The following is a 20,768-nucleotide window of genomic DNA, read 5'->3' on the forward strand; positions in this document are numbered from 1 at the left end:
TCTAAACAAACAAAGATGTAGACAGAGGATTATGGGATCTAAAAGTGAAGCACAACCTAAATGTAGCCAAACAGCTTATTTTCATAAAGATTTGTAATTATTTAAAGTGGCATAATAAGTATGAAAAATATGCACATAAACTTCCGTGGTATAACAGGTCTTAACTAGAAACATTTTCCACAAAGGCTTGGGGTATTTATACAGTTTTTGTACTCTGAGTAATTAAAACTAACTTCACTTTACCATTGAAATCTCTACTGTGCTATATTACCGTATTTCCCCATGTATAAGACGCACCCCTTTTTCCAAAAATTTGGGGTCTAAAAACTGGGTGCGTCTTATACAGTGGTTGTAGGTGGTTGTCAAGTCATTTAAGAAGTGTGGCATTTCACATGCCATAGATGGAACTGAGGACAAGGCAATATACAGACACAGATGAGGACAAGCTAATGGTTGGGAGTTTTGACAGTGATGAGGAGTTGTGTGAATTTTATGATGAATAAAACTTGAGTTCAATAACTTTATGTAGTAAATTTTTTTTCAAATTTTGGGCCCCAAAATTAAGGTGCATCTTATACATGGGAGCGTCTTATACATGGGGAAATACGGTATGCTGTAGTTGGCACGTCTATTAGGTAGAACCTTGATCCTCTAATTTTGAAAATATCTAAATAGCATGGGAATGTCAGGGAAATTGTTACTACTATTAATCTTAGTTTTAGAAGGAAAGGGAAGAGTGGAGGAAATTAGGAAGAAAAAAATTTGTGTCAAAGCTCTAGATTACGTAACTTCTGGAATAAAGATTATTAAACACAATTACTTTAGAGTTTGAAAGAATGTGTAAATGACAGAAAATATGTTTAGGTCACTTTTAGAACATATGCCCTTTTCTTGGACTGAAAGAAGTAATGCATTCTTCTTTTTAGCTTTATTTCTTAAGGGAAATGCTAGTTTGTAACATGAATATACAAAGATGTGCCAATTCTTTTGTAGACAAGTTAAATCTTAATGGAAAGAGTTTGGGTCTGTTTGTCAAGAGCTGGGTCTCTCCCAGAAACCAATGATCTTAGACAAGTCACTTATTTTCTTCATCTTTAAAATTTGTCTAGTGGATGAAAGTTCTAAAGCGCTTTCTGCCTCTACTGTTCTGTGATTTTGAAATGTATCTAACTGTTTTTGCTGCTACGACTTACCCAAAATAGAAATTCAACACTGGGTTCCCTGTAATTCACCTATTTAAAAAACAAATCACACAATGAAAATATTATGGCATAAGCTTATTACAGATCTCACTTAATAAGTTAATTTCTTGAATAATGGTTGGTACTTTTTTGAAGTAATTTATTTAAATAAACATAACGGATATTATATTTCTAGTCTAAGCAATTTTTTTTTACAGAAAATATCACCTGTGTTACAATATTTAAATAATATGGCTTTAATGGTCATACTCCGTTATGGAAGTCAGAGGTTCATTTCACTCTAAGAAATGCAAGTTACCAAAATTATTACTTGTCATTTCTATTTCCCCCTCTTTATAGATATTCGAATACCACTAATGTGGAAAGACTCTGATCACTTCAGCAATAAAGAAGGTATGTATGATTTTAACTTGTAATTGAAATGTTTTCTTTAGTGTATAGTAAATTTGTGAGTATTGGGAGAAAAAGCTGCTTCCGTACTGAAAAAAATTTATGTCATTTGACAATAAGCAAAATCTCACTGAACTGTTTTTTTTTCTGATTTTTAGTATAAATATGTTGTAATTGCTTAATACTAATTAAGGTAATGCATATGTAATGTACTTTTAGTTGTAGAAACTTCTGTAAGGACAGTCTGTAAGGAGTTATAAGGGAAAGTGTGAAACAAAACAAAATGTTTAAGGAGTAAAGGTAAAGACATTTATTATATTTGACCAGAATCTAGATCTTTTCTGCCTTGTTTTGTTACTTCAGATTATTTAACAGGATGTAAGAGAGAGAGATTTTTAGCTTGATCTGACTTTCTTTTCCCCCTTCAGCATTTTATGGCTTTATATAGTCTTCAAAAATCCATGTAATGCTTAGGTCATGGAAATTAACCTCAAATGATTTCTAGCTGTTAAGAGGCAAAGCAGTAAAGATATGATAATCCTTTATATTTCTTGTCAATTGTGATAGCTTTGTTACTCATAGTTAAAAAACTGAATCATATTGAGCATAATTAGTTTTATATGAAGAACCCAAAATCAGGTTAGTATATGTGTTATTCAATTAGGAAATATAATTTACTTTACAAAGAATACATGTGGGAATTAAGTGCATCTTTCTTTTTACTATAGAGAATAAGTTTTTCTGAAAAGCTACATTTTCTCAATCATGAGGATTTAGCCCTTTAATCACCTGATACTTTTTTTAAAAACATCACCATATTAAAAGGCCCAGCAGCTATGTTTTTTGTATCCTCATGTCTACTTTTTATTGTTTTTGTGGTTTCCTCCTTTGCTTTTAGTTTGGTGGAAAATGTTTTGCTGTTGTTGACGTGCCTGCTCTTAACCTCTTGTAATAGAAAACGTTTTTTTCTTAAATAGACTTGGAAACCAAAATGACAAAGGTATTAGCATATATATAATAATAAATTTGCTATGAATTAAAGCTTAAAAGAGTTTTCTAGGGATAAAATGTATGAGTTTGGTGGTTATTTTAGGCTGCGGAGAGGCCTATTTTTAACTCTATTTTTTGCTTTCTCCTGGTTTAATTGTTGTAGTTGGGTAAGGTATTAATATATACTGACAGAACAGTCACTATAAAAAGTAAAAGATTACAATGTACAATATATGAAAATAAGAATCTATTAAATATTTAAGCTAAGTTTTTAAATTTTCAAATACATTTTACCATAATATAGGCATGATTTATCACGTGGATCATGGCTTAAAATGATTTTTTTTTTTCCTCTAGGATCACAGCGCTATGCCATGTTTTGCTTATTCAGAATGGGAGCTGAACTTTTTGACACTGACATGGTGATTGTGGATAAAACAATCACAGATATATGTTTTGAAAATGTAACCATATTGTAAGTATTTTTTAATCTTGAGAGAACGAAAATAATCTTTAATTCTTCCTTTTTTAAAGGAGGTTATAATTGTTGGGTCTTTGGATTATTTTTGAAGCATTAAGAGCTTTAAATGTTTAAATGGATTTTTTACAAAACTTATTCAAAACAAGCCCATTTCTACATTTAAAATTTTCCAACTTAAAATAAATAGAAATCATGTAATCTTAGTAGTAAATATTTGGCTCATTGGATATTATAAATTTTTATAAATATAGTTTATTTACTATGCTCTGAATACAATGGAATCTCATTATATTGTATATAGAGTGAATTTGGGCATAAAACAAGTTCTTATGTCTCATATAGGAGATTTAGTTTCAGAATTACTAAAATGGCATTACAACTTTATTTATAAGAGTCCTGAAATATATACCATAGGAAAAGCACTTTAGTAAAATTTCAAAATGTTCTTTTTCTTATGGTGCACTTCTTTCATGTACTCCAGAACAATAAAAAATTGGGTGATCCTCAGGGCTGTTTTTATTACGTCTGCTCTTTTACAGGCTCATTTTATTGTGGTCATAATACAGCACCAGAAAGAACTCCTCAGGTAGCCATAGGAATCAGTTTTAACTAACATAAGTTTTTCCTGGCCTCTGTCAAAGGCTCTATTGGCCTAAATCAGTGTGTGATTTGTATTTCTTTCAGGGTTTTAAAGATACTATCTTCATATCTAAATATGAATAGCTGTGTAACTATTCAAATACATGGTTTTTGCCATTTTCAGCTATGGAGCACTACAGTTGAGATTTGTGGGTACTAGTTTTGCCACTCACATAACATTAAAGAAAACTATTGTGAACCATGTTTTGTGGCTTCTGTCCAGTGTCCCATTAGTAACTGCATAGCACGGAAAAATCAAATGCGCTGTTCTGAGCTGTTAGCTGCAGTACAGGCCCTCTTACAAGCTCTGTTGAACCAAACCAGTTCATTAAGGACCCCCGAAATATTACCAAATGCTTACATAATTGAGGCTAAAAAAATAATTTCCCTTAGTTAACCTAAATACATTTATTTCCATTATCAACTGTTGCTAGTACTTTTTTTGTTGTTGTTATAAAATCGTACTTTTTTTGTTGTTGTTATAAAATCATCCTGTCAGTGGGCTCTTTTCTTCTCATCACTTTGCTATTGTTCGTTTTACTACACAAAGATTATTTTTTTTCAGGGACAGAACAATGCAAGTTACTTGGGAAGACAACACATAATTTATAATTTTTTTAAAAATTCTGTAAATATTTTAAATTGTCCTAAAAATAACTGCGGTCAGATGTTCTAAATGTTGTTTAAAAATGTGCTTTTTGTTATGATTGTTTTTAATAAGTATTCAATATTTATGAATCTCTGGTTTTCCTCTAAATATTGACATTTGTTAGTCATTACCAGGAATACTGTATGTTTAAAAGTTGCCAAATAATAAACTATAAAAAATATCTGGAAGTTATTCCTCGGATTTATCCAAACTTTGGATTGGCCATTTAAATCTTAAAAAGCCTGTGGTGCACTTTGAAAATCTCTGAGGCTGATGGATCGTCTACAGGCAACATCTCCTGCTGATGAACCTCTTTTGCAGTTCTAAGTATATTTTATTGGTAATAACTCCACCAGTCTTTTATAGGAAAGGTAGTTAATTGTATCTGAAAGGGGCAAAGCCAATCTTAGTGTTTGCTAAAATTGCAGAATTTCTGCATATTGGCTTAATAAGTAGTTATTGAGTACTTTTTATGATTAAGAATATACAAAGATCACCAAGACAGCACTTGCCTTCAAGGAGTTCATACCTTGAATATATCTCTTTATATTATTTTTTGTATGTTTGTTTGTTTTCCCCTGCATAACTAAATAATGAAACCTTATTTTCCAGTTATTAGGTACAAAGGAGGGGCAGGTTGTGGGGGAAGATAGTGGCAAGGTGGTGAGTGTAAGTGACTCTATGAAAAATAAATGAAAACTAAAGGTTTTAAAAGAAGAAACCTTTGTTTTTTCCCTTTTTGTTTTCTGTCCTTTTTTGTTTTCAACCTTTTTCTTTTGGGAGAATAGTCATTTCAGGAAATCACGTATATAATGTAAATACCTTAAATGTAGCTATTAAAGGGGTAACAAGGAGAAATAATATTGGCAACAAAATTACCAGGGCATTTTATTCTTTTTCTTGAAGTCATATGCCTGTACATATTGGTTAACTGAGTTAAGACTGACCTACTTTAGAAGCTGGTAGCTCTGAAAGTTGCAGTGACTCAGGCCATTTAGATACTAAATAAACACAGGGAGATTTTCATCTCATTAACATATATTAACATAAACCTATTTCAAATGCTGATTTTAAATGTATGAAAACATCAAAAGATGTTATAATTTTATTTTTACTGAGTTAGATTCCTAACATTAAGAATGCTCTTGTTTTTATTATAGTAATGAAGCAAGGCCAGACTTTCAGATAAAGGTGGAACTATATAGTTGCTGTACAGAGGAGTCTTCTATAACCAACACACCAAAAAAATTAGCTAAGAAACTGAAGACATCTATAAGTAAAGCTACAGGAAAGAAAATAAATTCAGTGCTTCAAGAAGATCATGAAACGTGCTTGTCCTTCAGTTCTGCTGTTTTGTAAGTTTCTAATACAATATTTATAGTGACATAGTATGATTATATATTTGTGACATTTTAAAGTATTGCATGTGGAGTGTGTGTTTACGTTTTAAATGGAAAAAACATCCTGAAGCAGAAACAAAACTTGGTTGTCTGACATTTACACAGCTGAGGTAGCCTTAATACCTTACTTTGAAAGAAGTTGAGTGATTGTGTTTTTAGTGATTTGGAATTCTAGTATCTACCAGAAAGATGAAATGTTTTTCTTGAAAAGGGACTATCTATATGTCAAAGTATTTGCTACATATCAGCCTGCTAATTGGATATCTATATTTATGTCATGCTTTATTCTTACAGATTTTTAAAAATATTTTGTCTCTTTATAACAAAACCACATTACCATTTTCACTCCTAACAGAATAAAAAATAAGTCTTTAATATTATCTTATATCCAGTCTGTATTCAAATTGCTCCAATTCTGAAAAAGTCCTGTTGTGGTTTATTTGTGCAAATCAGGATCCAAACAAGGTCTACAGTGGTACATTTAAGTGAGTCTTTTAAGTTTCTTTTAATCTTTAAGAATTTCCCATCTACCTTTTTTTCCTCGCCATTAGTTATTGAAGAAACCATATCTTATAGAATTTCCCATATTTTTAAATTTAGCTAATTGCATCTTTGTGGTTTTTTTCAACATCTTTTTTTATACCCTGTATTTCCTACAACTGGTAGATTTAGAGGACTGATTAGATTAGATTCAGGTTCTTTTCTAGGGCAATAATATTTCATATTGATTATGTGTACTTCCTACTGTCTCCCATTAGGAGGTCTTGCCCCACTTTTAGTCATGTTATAATTGATCAGTGGGTTTATCAAGTTCCCTATCAATCTTTTATCTCGTGGTCTTAGCAGCCATTGCTGATCATTCACTATTTCATTATTTCATTTGGTAACTTCCTTAATTTGTTTCACCTGGAATTCTCTCAAAGAACTTTCCTTCATCAACTCTGGATATAAATGCAAAAAATTAATGAAAGAAAGGGAAAAAAATACTTGCTTTTCTTATTACTCCATTTTAGAATAATAAGTTGATGTCTTCTCAAGCATGGATGTGATCAACATTTTGTTTTATTTGAACTCTTGAATTTTTATGTATTTCTGTTTCAAGCTATTATATTTATTATTCTCCTTGAAGCCAAATAATCCCATCTTTGATCAGTAGGACACTTGGCAAGCTGACTCCTGCATCTTTTTGACGTACCATAATCTCTCACAGCTTCTTTGCTTTCTACACAAGATGTTCCACATTCGTCTTATACTTCTCTGCTCAGACTTGGAATTACCATTTTTTCAAGTAGCCCTGGTTTCTTTCAGATACTTACTTTAAACATTGTGTTTGTTGCTTCACAAATAGTTTTATGTTTACGTATCTTGAAAAAAACCTGTTGATCAGGCTACATTCCCTAGAATTTCTTTCCATGTCTTAGTCGAGTTAGCCCTTCAGCATACCAGTAATTTTACTATAATTACAAAAAGCAAAATATTTTAAGTATAGATCCTGGAAATATCAATCATCAGAATGTAATTAAATAATTTTTCATGTCATATATATTCCATGTGGAAAATGCCTTGGGACTCGAGCATTGTGGCTTTCAGTCTATTTTGCTGGGACCCATACAAAGAAATACATTTTAATTTTACATCATGACTGATTGCACAGCTACATAAGCAGGTTTCATGAAGCAATACGTAGCTCTTGCTATTTATAATATAGTTATCAGACTTTATATTCTAGTTATTTTCCATTAAAAAATCTGTTTATGAATTATTAAATTGATTTCATTACCCATGAACGGGTCCCATCCACTGGAAAAACAGTCACAGAATATATGTCTTCTCTAATATAAATGTCATTCAAAAGGAGAAAGGGGACTCTTTAATTTTCTTCCTCTAGAATTAAGGCCATCTTAAAACTTTTCTAGGTTAAGATTATGTCAAGTGTTTGCTAATGGGTGCTTTAATTCAACTATAAGATAGTGGAACTATTTCTTGTTGACGAATAAATGAACAATTACAAAACATAGATTTTAGAACTGAGACATTAGAGATAATCACCGAGTTCGGTAGTTTTAGAAGTTTTTTAAGCAGCAAAATTCCTTAGTTAGAAAAAAATGACAGGACAATAGCAATAGTGTTCTGGATAAGTTACATTATTCCCAGGGCCTCTGTTTTTCTCATATGAAAGGTAAGGATGCTTAGACATACTCACTTCTTTTAGAAGGATCCTTAGAGACACTTTTAAGGTTTCATATACCTTTAAAGCATATAAGAACAATGAATAGACCTCTCAAACAATTTTAAAACTTTATTGTTTGTCAGTGAATATTTAAATTTTTTTATCCTGTCATCTATTTGTGCAACCCAGGGCAGATTAATTTACTCTCTGGGTTTTGTTTTTCCCTCTGTAAAATGGAAATAATGGTAATGTAATCATATCTAACAATTTAGGATTATTATGACATTCAAAAAGATAATTCATGAACTTGGTATATTGTAAGCATTTAATAAATGTGGCTCTTACCATTATTGTTACTATTTTAATGTTCCAAGACCAGTGCTTTTTCTGAACATTTTTTTCTCAAACTCATGCTGAAGCATTGCAGTTTAGAAACTTGACATAGGATTATAAAATATAGGCAGATATTTAAAAATTTAAAGTCATTGTTATAGTTTCATAGAAGACGATCTAAGTGATGCTAGAACTTGTGTTTAACCTATATTCCTCTTGGAGGCCTAAAGGAATTTTTGAGACACATTATTGGTATTGAGCTCTTTTTACTAGGGATTGACATATTTGTCTCATTCTCCTGTTTAGATCTGCCATTCTACTTGGTTTATACCTGAATCCAAACCCTAATTTCCTTTATGAACAACATTTCTCGTGAAACTTGCATGCCATTTGCTTATTTATATAATACCATTAAACTTGGTCAGAAGAGAGAATAAAACCTTTTACAACATTTCACCAAATCATTTACTTCTAATACCGGCATACTATTGAGCTTCTGGTGTGAATCCAGAGTTCACGAGGTTAAACTCATGGCGCAGGAGCACTCTTACCTGATACTTCCTTAACTAAGCACTTCAGCACCACCATAGGAGTTTGAGAATAGCATTCTATTTTATTTTTTTAATTGTGATCTAGTTCAATAAGAAGATTCCTAATACAGCTTTTAATTTTTAGCCAAAAAGGGCATAAGAGATCAAATTTGGGCAAAATATACATGTATATCTTATCTAGTAATATGGCCTATGACAAAATATAGCTGTTCTTCCTGACAAAAGAGTACATTTTTCAGACTGCCATTTAAAGTAGTTATTTATTTTTTCATAACATTTTTGGACACCCCCCCACACACACACAGTGTTATAACAGTTGACCTATTTGATTTAAAAAATGTAGCTGATTAAACTTTTGGGAACTCAGTATTAGGGTTGGCCAAAAGGAATGAGTGTAATGTTTTAGTAAGAAAATGTTATCCTGACAAGAATGTTTTAAAAGTGAGATCATTGTTGGTTTTGGAAGTATTGCCATTGTAATTAGTCATGGTTTAAAAATGAAATAACTTGAAATATCATCATAAAGTATTGTTTGATCTGAAAGAAGACACTGAACATTTTTGGTCATTTTTAGCACGCTCCCTCATGTGATTCATTTATTCATTTAATTTGTGGAATTTAGCTTACTGAAATTCTTGTAGCTAGATTTTCCCAGTGCCTCCAATAGCTGAATTAACTATTTTCCGCTCCTTAAGAACTATTTAGTACATCATTCTTCATTGTGTAAATGTACATCATTTTAAACAATCATCTTGTGAAAACTGGTAAAATTGAGAGTGATTATCTACTTGACAAACAGGTGTATTATCTTTAAAAAAAAGCCACTATACTACATTTTAAATTAGATGGAAGTTACAAAGCAGCTATGCTAACACTTGTCCAGAATAAAATGGATTATTTATGTTCTGAGGAACAAGGGCAATAATGGTTTGGTGGTGTGAGAGATGATGCAGTGTTCAAACATAACTAAGGAATTCCTCAGCTACTGAGTATAATGTATTCATTCATTTAATGATCTTAGAAGTGATTATTCAGCAGTTATATCATGTGGTACATTGGATTCAAAGGTTAATAAGTCATGCTCCCTGCATTCAAAATTCCTGCGGTAGTAAAATATGGTCACTCTGTGTCTGTTTTAAAAGTACCTTAATTTAAAACTATTTCTTAATGAAGTATAAATGTAGGTAGTACAATGGGGTTCCCTTTTTAATACAGCACTTGCTAGAGGCAAGTTAGTGACAGTCTCTGAACTTGCGCTTCTTCATCTGAAAATATGAGCCATTACTTACCCCCAAGAAATAAATATGAATCAGATTTCATCACTGCCCTTCTAATTAACCTTCTCCAGTGACTTCCCGTTACACTTGGAATTAAATCCACGCTTCTTCCCAGGCTCAGAAAGTCTTAGGTGATCTAACCCCTGTCTGTATTTTCAACCTGATTTTGTGCCATGTTTCCCACTTGCTCTCTGTGCTCCAGCCACACTCATCTTCTTTCAGCCTCTTTGCGCGTGTTCTCTCTGCTTAGAATAAGTTTTCCTGCCTTCTTTGCTTGGCTCGCTCCTTTTATTAGTTCATAACTGTTACCTCTTCAGAGAGTCTTTTCCCAGTTCCCCTACCTAACATAGGCCCGCAGTTTTCTCATCCCCTTTGTTTCTTTCATAGAAAAAGTTGTGTTATAACTTTCAAATGCCAATATTTGATAAATTCCTCTGCTTATTCTTTTTTTTCTCCCCCCTGCATCAGACTATAATGCTGAGTCTTATTTACCGTGAATGCCCATCACCTTGCATAAGACTTGACACATATTAGGGTTCAGTTAATATTTTTGAATGGAGATCATTCAAAAGAAATATTTATAAGTTAAACCAAATAATTTTCATATTTTCTTAAGGTAAAATAGCATAAAGAGATAAACATGCCAAGTTGATTAATCATTTATGTAAACTATATACTCATAACATCTAAATGTAGTTTTTTATTCATTGTTTTATTGTGTTAAAGTATACATAACATTTACCATTTTAACCATTTTTAAATGTAGCTCAGTGGCATTAAGTACATGCACAGTGTTGTGCAACCATTACCACCATCCATCTCCAGAGCTTTTTTATCTTCCCAAGCTGCAACTCTATACCCATTAAACAATAGCACCCTGTTTCCCCCACTCCACCCAGCCCCTGGCAACCTCCACTGTACGTTCTGTCTCTATGAATTTGACTACTCTAGATACCCCATATAAATGGAGTCATACAGCATTTGTCATTTTGAAACTGGCTTATTTCATTTAGCATAATGTCTTTGTAGTACCACCATGTTGTAGCAAGTGTCAGAATTTTCTTCCTTTTTAAGGCTAAATAATACTCCATTGTATGTATATACCACCTTTGTTTATCCTTTCACCTTTGAATGGACGCTGGGACTTCTTCCACTATTTGGCTATTGTGAATAATGCTGCTATTGACATGGGTATACATATTGTATATCTACTTGAGTCCTCACTTTCAGTTCTTTTGGCTATAAACCCAGAAGTGTAATTGCTAAATTATATGTTAATGCTATTTCCAATTTTTTGAGGAACCACCACACTGTTTTCCATAGTAGTTACACCGTTTTATACTCCCATCAGCTTTGTACAAGGTTCCAGTTTTTCCACATCCCAGGCAGCATCTGTTATTTTCTGTTTTTCTTTGTTGATTTTTAATAATAGCCATCTAAAGGGTGTGAAGTGATAATCTCCTCGTTGTTTTGATTTGCATGAGTAGTGATTGTGAGCATCTTTCCATGTTTTTATTGGCCATTTGTATTTCTCTTTTAGAGAAATGTATTCAAGTCCTTTAGCCATTTTTTAATCAGGTTTTTTTGTTGCTGTTGAACATCTGAATATTTTATGTAATAGAAGATATACTGAAATACTTAAGCCATGTCTTCTTTCTCACTATTAGTGGTGCAAAGTATAATTTGCTAGCTCATACTACCTTGACCTTGGAAAGTGCTGAGGACAGTTTCAAGACACATAACCTGTCTATTAATGGAAATGGTAAGTACAGTCTATATTTTGCTTATTACATATATTACGTCGATATATGTGGCGACAGTAATAATTTCTAATTTTAACATGTTCCTCTGAAGTGGATATTGGCTTAAATAATGTAGGCATGAGTGATTCTGTAAGTTCTTTCAAATATTTCCATCCCTTTTCCCCACAAGTGAAAAGTTTGTTTTCCTCTCTCCATGCTGTTTGCCAGAGATTTGTGTGTGAGACTAGCTTCGTGAGAACAGAAAGGTTTTGTATATCCTGAATCCTTGTCTTTGACTTGAAATTGATGACTTCACCACCCTACTAATTGGCAATCAAAGACCTGTCTTATTTTTAAATTTAAAATTGAGAAAGTCAACTCTTCCTTTGTAGGAATCAGAGGATACGAGCTGATAGGGTTAAATCAATCTTAACCATTTTCTCTCTGGATGATATTGGTAGTTGTCATTTATGCAAAAGAAATATGTGGTTGGTAGTTGTAATTTGTCCAAAAGAAATATGTGGCAAGGTGAAGAAGGGAGTTAGGTATTACGAAGGTTTGTAAAACTTAGCATGAGCACTCTCCACTCTCCCAGATTATTTTACCTGTGATGAAGAATATAGAGTGGTGTTGGTAAAGTCGTTTGCAAATATGATTTGGGTTATTTATTCTTGTTTGTATTCTGAAGCAGAATATATACAATTATGAGTAGATTATACTTTACTAATATCTATTGTTGTAAAGGTGAGTGGCTCTGTACTGATGAAATGGACAATTTTACAACAGTATTTTTTGTTTCACACTAAAAATTGCATTAAAAATAGAGGAAAGTTCATAAATTGTAAGTGTATAGTTTAACAAATAAGTATGAGATAAATGTGTGTACCTCCATGTCACTAAATAGAACGTTGCCAACACTACTTCCCTTCAATTACCCTAGGTGTAAATATGTCCCAACTTTTATGGTATTCACTTCCTTGCATTTCTTTATGGTTTTACCATCTATGTGTGCTTCCCTAAATGTTGGGTAGTCAGGATGGTCATGATGTATTTTTCTATGTTTTTCAATGCAAAAATGCGTCATGACTTTTCCGATGATCCAATAATATAATTTATCTTTTCCTGGATTGAACTCTATGTAGATAGAATCCCATTATGGCTTCTTGGTGACTTGCTTTATGTTTATTTTTCAGTATATATTGCATTTCTTTGCTTGTAGTATTTTATTGTATTATTATTTTTCATTGCATAATTATAATTATCTCTTGTTCAGTTATTTTTATAGTAAGTTTTTGGGTTTTTCAGGTTTACCTTTTCTTGAATCAGGTTTAGTTAAGTTATATTTTTATAAATATGGATCTATTTAATCTAGAATTTGAGGATTATAAGCATTAACTTCTTCATGACTGCTTTATTGAATTTCTGCAGCATCTGTAGCAGTGTTCCTCCTTTCTATTCCTGATACTGACTTTTTGTACCTTCTGTTTTTTTATTGTCAGTCTTGCAGTACGTTTGTCAGTTTCTATTCATTGGTGTGTTCTATATATGCTAATTATTTGTTAGAAATAATGATTGTAGTTTAATTACAATTATAATAAAATCTATAGTTATATATTTTTCTAGTTCTCATAGTTATGTCTATGTTTGCTTTATATAACTTGAGCCTTTACTATTTGGTGCAGTTTTTTGGGTTTTTTTTTTTAAGATTTTATTGGGTACTGGGGGAGGGGAACAGCATTGGGGAATCAGGGAAGGGGAACAGACAAGTTGCTGTCCTTTTGTTCTTCAGTCTAGTTGTGGAGGATGTCGCTTCACTGGCCCATGTTGGTATTATCATTGCACTCTTCCCAGGTGAGGCAGATCAGTCGCCGGCCACTGGACGGCCGCTCACGGCGGCTATTGGCAGCTCATGCTGGCTGCCAGCCACTCACGGTAGCTTATGGCAGCCCACTGCAGCTTCACTGCAGCCTCTGCCATCGCCGGAGACTCACGGCAGCCCGGCTCCAGGTCGAGCTGTTGTTCACTATCTTAGCTGTAGAGGGCAGTGTCACTGGCCCTCATGTGGGATCCGAACCAGGGCCCTGCTGCTCAGAGCTGGCGTCCTAACCCAACTCTTAACCAACACGCCACTCAGCCAGTCCTGGTGCACACAGTTTTTAATTGTGCATTTCCTTCCACTCTTTTACCTCAAACTACTTATATTTATGTTGTAGATATGCTTCAAGCAGGATTATATATTGAATTTTAATTTTTATCCAATTTGACAATATTTGTGTGTGTTTTTTTTACTGGAGCATTTGGTCATTTTGAATTAAATAGCAAATAGTTTATAAACCACATTATATTAAATATTTTGGTTTAAATCTAGCATTATATCATGTATTTTCTATTTGTCTTACCTCTCCCATGGTGGTCCTTTGTTCTTTCTTGCCTTTTAAAGAATTGATGGTTTTATCACCTTAGTTTTTTCTTTTTCTAATTAAAGTTATAATTCTTCTTCTCATCTTTTATATATTACTCTAGAAATTTTATTAATTATACTTATTAAAAGCTAAAATTAAAAGATAATTTTACCTTTTCCTCAGACAATGCTAGAGCAGTTAGATACCATTTCTCTGACCTACGTGCTATTATTGTGTGTTATAATTCTATTTGATTTTTAAATTTCACAAGATGTTTTATGCATATAATATTTATTTAGATTTACCTACATGTTTCTATGCACCACTTGTATCTTAAAAACCTTACATCTGGGATCATTTTTTTGCTTAAAGTGTTATTTAGAGTTTCTTTTAGTGTATTCTGCTGGTATACTTCTTGGTTGTTTGTATTTGTTTGAAGATTACCTTATTTTGATTTTTGAAAGTATTTTTTGTATAATGTAGACGTTTGGCAGTTAAAATTATTTTTGAATATTAAAAATATAATTCCACTAGCTTCTGGCTTCTTTTACTAGCTGTTGAAAATCATTTGTCAGTGTGTCACTTCTGTGAAGCTAACTTTTTATCTTCTTTTTGACTTTGATTTTCTGAAGTTTCACTATATTATAGGTATAGAATTTAATTTTATTTATGCTGCTTTTGGAACTCCTTTAAATTGTTGATGGGTAGCTTTCATTAATTCTGGACAAAATGTCACTTGTCTATTAAGAAAGCCTCTGCTCCGTTTGCTTGCTTTTCTCCTCGCATTCCTGTTAAACATATCTTAGTCTTTCTCACTGTGTTGATTACTCTCCATGATGTGCTTTTCATCTTTTTGTCTGTCTTTGATACTTTTCTGGATTTTTACTGAACTGTCTTCCATTTCTTTTATTCTCTCTGCAGCTCTGTCTGACTTGCTGTTAAACTTATATACAAAATTCTTTATTTCAGTTATTGTATTTCTCAACTCTAGAAGTTTTATTTTACTTTTTCAAATCTGCTATTCCACTTTGTATTCCCTGCATACATTGTTAATACTATCTTTTAGGTTTTTATTAAAAGTGTAAGCATAGCTGTTTTATAATCTGTGACTAGATATATAAAGTCTTTCTAGGTTGGTTTCTGTTGATTTTTCTAGTGGTTCTCACTCATGATTTCTCAATTCCTTGCATATCTGGTTATCTTTTTGCACTTGTTATTGTAATTGAAAGTTTAAGTATAGGAATAAGTTGATGGTTAGTGTTTCTGTTTGCTTCTGGCAGGCACCTGGGGGTGCTATCAGTCTAGGCCCACTTTATCCAAAGACCATGTCTGGGTTTCTCTGGACCCCTCCTCCCCACCTCTAGGCAGTGGGAATTCTGGGTAGCAGGGTTGGTTTGCTGCTGGCTCACCACTACCCTGTTGGTGATTCCTTTGGGATATCAGCTTAGTTAGTATAACAAAAATATCCCATTAAACTGCTTACGTTGTTCAGGCCCTAGACTTTGATTTCATTCTGCTTCCCTCATCTTGCAGAATCATTAAATCATAAATTCATATTTGCTGGGATTAGCAAATGCTGTCAAGACAAACACAGCTTCTGTGCTCACTGGTTCTCATTTGTCCAGTTTGTATTGGTAATTTCTTATAGTCTTGTTACCTCTTTGTTGCTCTGGGGAAAAAAAAAATTAAAATTAAATATTGTTGACTCAGCATTTTCAGTGGGAGGATTGGTCTGAACAGTCTCGCCTTTCGTCACCCCATACTTGAAGTCTGCAATAGTATTAGCATTATCAATTTTATCAGAAAATTTGGTAAATGAAGTGTATTGTCATCCCACTTGTGTCAGTTCTGTAGAATCATACATTTTACTACCATATGTTGAGTGCCTCATATGTGTCAGACGCTATTCTATGAAATATTATTCAACCTTCAAAAAGAAGGAAATTCTACGATATGTGACAACATGAATGAACCTTGAGGACATTATGCTAACTGACATAGCCAGTCACAGAAGGACAAATACTGCATGATTCCACATCAATGAGGTGTCTAACATAGTAAAATTCATAGAAGCAGAGAGTAGAATGGTATTTCCCAGGGGCTGGAGGTAGGGGAAATGGGGAGTTGCTAATCAACAGGTGTCAAGTTTCAGTTATGAAGATGAACAAGTTCTAGAGATCTGCTGGACAACGTAGTGCCTTTTGTGAACTATGCTGTATTGTACACTTAAACATCTGTGAAGAGGATAAACCTCCTATTAACCTGTTCTTACCACAATAAAATAGAAATAAATAAATAAGCAAACAAGCACATTTAACGCAGTTTTTGTTCTTAGTCACTGTGAGATGTAGTTATAAGGAAACGTTACAGTGAAGTGGTTAATAGTGGGGCCACAGCCCTGGATTCATATTCTGGTTCTGCCACTGGCTGGCTCTGTACTTTCACAAGTTCCTCATTATCATTTACAGTCTACAGATGAGTAAGATACAGTTTAGAGGCTATCATATACCACAATAGATCATGCAGCTCACAAGTGGTTGAGCTAGACTTTAAATAATCCAGAACAGGCTGTGCTCTTTCTGTTATGGTTTCTGGTCAGGCATGGTTACTGTTAAAGCAACTGCAAGACTCAAAATACTATCAATGTGTGAATAATGGACTTGATAATAAAAGGCCCCATTCTTTCAACCAAATCATCTGAAAGGTTGTGGAAAGGAATACAGTTCACAAAGGGAGCATCAATTTTAGCAGTGATTCCTCAGTTGTCTTCAGAGTTCTTTAAGATATTACTAGATTCTCCTTGAATAAAATGCTTATGGGCAAATAAGCCTGGGAACTGTGATTACAGCTCTTTCTTATAGAAACACAATACAGATTAACATATTCAAGACTGAGAAGACCTATGCTTAAAGCAATAACACCCCAAAATTGTTGATTTTGGAATTTGTAAATTCCACTGGAAAATAATCTAAGAAACACTAACCTATATGCCTAACTCTTTTTATGTAATAGGTATATTCCTAGAAGTGTGTAAATTAAAAACTTGTAATTAAACCTTAAAAATGAAAAGTTTTATACAGAAAAACAAACCTAATTTTTTCATTAATATAAGTCTACATTAATGTAATGGATTTTTCCTAAATAAAGTTATGTTAATGTCGACCAAAAACTATAAAATCAAGAGGGAATACAAGGATTCTGAAATTTATAATTCAACTTTGTTACTCTTGCTAGTTGAAGGGAAAAGCCAAAATGATACGGTTTATATTTGTCATCAAGAAATTTTTATACATTTTATAAAACAATGAAACCACATTGTGAAGATTGACTCACACGGAACTGAGATGTTATCTGGATTCTTTCTCTTGCCTGTGTATTGTTTTTGTTGTTGCTGCCGTTTTTAAACTCCATTTTGTTCCCCATTTGAAACTACAGATGAATTAGATAATATCTTTAAGTAATGAAAAGTCAAACTGCTCTTTCACTTCCTGTTTCATTTCATTCATTTCATCTTGTCCTTATAACTCCCTTGGTTAGAAAAGAAGAATTGAGTATTTCGATTAAATGTGTTGACACAAGGACTGAGACAGCACTGAAAAATGGAAAGGGTATGGTTTGGGGAATAAGACTACCCTGGATATGAAATTATAAGAAGCATCTGTTATGTGCCAGACACAATGATAGATGTCATATACACATCTTATTTGATTTTTCACAACCCTCCTACTTAAGATAAGTAGTAGTATTTAAATGAGAAATTTATACTGAGATAAGTTAAGTAGCTAGCCTAGATGCCATATTTCTTGTTAGAAGTAGAGAGGAGCTAGACTACATTTTAATCCACAGTGCTCCTAATCTGTAAAGAAGCCTAGATTAGAAGTAACAGGTAATTGCACGGTATGTGGCAAGGAAGTCTACATCCAATATGCCTTTTCAAGGACTGCAATCAGGAAGGAGTAAAGTTTTCTTGGTGTGCCATGAAACCTAAGCATTTTATCAGAGAAGCACATTGTTACATGTGATATTTAGGTTCCAGTTCATACTGATTGAGCAAACTGTATGAACTGGTCTGAAACACTAATCATTTATGATTCTATGTTTTTAGGAAGTGCATCCTAATTTAAAAACAACTAGCTTACAGATATTTAGAACATAAGTTATTAATAAATCTGGGATTGCTGATAAAGAAATTTGCTTTCAAACTTTAAATTCACAAAGTTGATTTCAGATGTGTTACTCAGATGCATGCTTTTATAGAACGTTTATTTCCTTTCCTGCCTATTTTAGGAAAGAAGATTATGTATGCATGTATGTGTGTATGCATGTATGTGTGTATGTGTGCACATGTGTATGCACGTACATATGTGTGTGCATGTATGTATGTGTGTATGTGTGTTTGCACATATGCATGTATGTGTGTGTATGTGTGTATGCATGTATGCATGTATGTGTGTATGCATTTTGGAATCTTTGTATTGTATATATGCGTTTATTTCTCCCAGGTCAAACTATTTCTAAAAGATAGCATCTTTAACATGGTATTAATAAAAAAAGATTTGACTAGTCCCCGACAATGTGTTGTGTGCTATTCTATAATAGAGTGTTGAGCAGGTAACTTAATAAAAAACCGGTTTTGTTTTACTTTGTACTCTTCATTTTAGACTGGTCTTTTTCATTTAACAAATGTACTAAACCTTGGCTGTATTGCGTCTATATATTAAATAATTTTACTTTTACTAGAAATGTTTTATTTTCCAGAGTATTAAGACTTTTTTGGTCAATAATAGTAACAACCAATGGCTAGCCATTTTATAGACACTACCAACGGAAGTACAGTGAAAACTTTAAAATTCATTTTTGTGTGGTCCAGTGTGAACAAAGGGCCATATTTACACTCCTGATTCACAGAATAAATTATGCAGTGCCTTCCTTCCATATAGATATGAAGGCTATATACCTGTCTGCACACTATTACTATTGGAGTATCTTAATGTTTTTTGAAAAAACTTTTTAAAACAATTGCAAACTTATTGAAAAGTTTCAAGTTGAATGTCAAGATATTTTTTCCCCAAAATATATATGATAACAAGTTGCTTATATAATGCTCCATTACCCCCAAATACGATAATACGTATTTCCTACTAAGAAGACATCCGGCTACCTCACTACAACCATCCAAATCAGGAAATGAATAATAATACATCAGTACTGTCTAATTCTCAGGCTCCATTCAAGTGTAGCCCATTGTCCCACTAATGTTCCTTATGGCAAAAGGATCCAGTGCAGAATCAAGCATTGCCTGTAATGATCATGCTTCCTTAGTTTCTTTCAATCTAGACCAGCTCTTCAGTCTTTCCTTGGCTTTCACAACTTTGACATTTTTAAACATCATAGTTGTTTGGGTTTGTCTGATGTATTGTTGGGATAAGATTCTAGATATGCATCTACAGCGGAAATGTCACAGAAGTGATTCTGCGTTCTCATTGCATCCTATCAGGTGGCATATAATTTTGATTCGTCCCATTACTCATGATGTTCACTTTGATCACTTGATTATAGTGGTATCTGCCAAGCTTCTCTATTGTAAAGTTACTCTTTTGTTTTCCCTTTGTAATAAATACATGTTTTGTGTGTTGGGGGGGGTACATTGAAACAATGTAGGTATATTATTTCTTACTGGACTTTCAATGTATTCATTGATATATTTATATTAATATAGACTTACATTTTTCTATTTTATTCAATGCATCATAATCTATTAATATCATTGTTTATTTTGAGGTTCAAATTGTCTCTAATTTGGCCAGTGGGAGCGCAGTCAAGATGGCTTTTGTATTTTTTTTGACACGTCCTCGTCATTATTGAGTACTTCCTTGCTCTATGGCATAACAGTATATTGCATGTTCATCATGTACTTTCCCTGCCCCAGATCTGGAATCAGCTACTTCTCCCAGGAATGCTGGTTCTTTTTAATGGCAATAATATTAAGAAGACATGATCTGGGCTCTAGGTATATTCATTGCTGTTGGAGTATCACTGTTAGGGAATTGCTTTCCCTAAGTTCCCTCAGTAGACAGAGCTACACACATGTATGTATATTTTGTCATGTTAATCTCAATATGTTGAAAACCGTGAGTTTATACCAGTACATCGAGTTCTAATCCCACACCACAGAGAGTTCATTCTGCATATTTGTAATTCCTTTCTCTGACATTGAGAAACCTGTCTTCTGTTTTCTTTAATGTTTTTTCTTCTTTGATCAGTCTCCCTGAAAGCAACCATTCTCCCATCTCCCCCACAAGATGCTTTCTTCTCCTTGCTGGAGCTCTGACTCTTCATTCTGGGTGGGCCCTTGCCCCTTGTATACATTCCTCCTTCTGCTTAGGATTTAGCTCCCCAGGCCTGGCTGCCCTCCTCCTCCTCAGCCTACCTGTGCTCTGACTCCCCATTCCCAGCTGCCCCTCTGCTTGAATGTCCTTCCAGGGCGCTGACACACTGTTCTGGGTCATCGAAAGCGTGGATGGCTTCCTCACTGCTTTCAG

General features: G+C 33.4%; 1 protein-coding gene across 4 annotated transcripts in view; it reads left to right on the forward strand.

Moving 5' to 3' along the window:
• Positions 1 to 20,768, forward strand: part of RTKN2 (rhotekin 2) — a 66,770-nt gene that overhangs the window by 22,562 nt on the left and 23,440 nt on the right. For all 4 annotated transcript variants that reach the window (XM_019638433.1, XM_019638434.1, XM_019638435.1 and 1 more), the window contains 4 exons: positions 1,542 to 1,595; positions 2,940 to 3,057; positions 5,512 to 5,706; positions 11,750 to 11,844. In XM_019638433.1, the coding sequence (XP_019493978.1) occupies positions 1,542 to 1,595; positions 2,940 to 3,057; positions 5,512 to 5,706; positions 11,750 to 11,844 (462 nt within the window). The remainder of the gene's footprint in view (positions 1 to 1,541; positions 1,596 to 2,939; positions 3,058 to 5,511; positions 5,707 to 11,749; positions 11,845 to 20,768) is intronic.

The sequence above is a fragment of the Hipposideros armiger genome, unplaced genomic scaffold (assembly GCF_001890085.2).
Source record: "Hipposideros armiger isolate ML-2016 unplaced genomic scaffold, ASM189008v1 scaffold_39, whole genome shotgun sequence".
Lineage (NCBI taxonomy): Eukaryota > Metazoa > Chordata > Mammalia > Chiroptera > Hipposideridae > Hipposideros > Hipposideros armiger.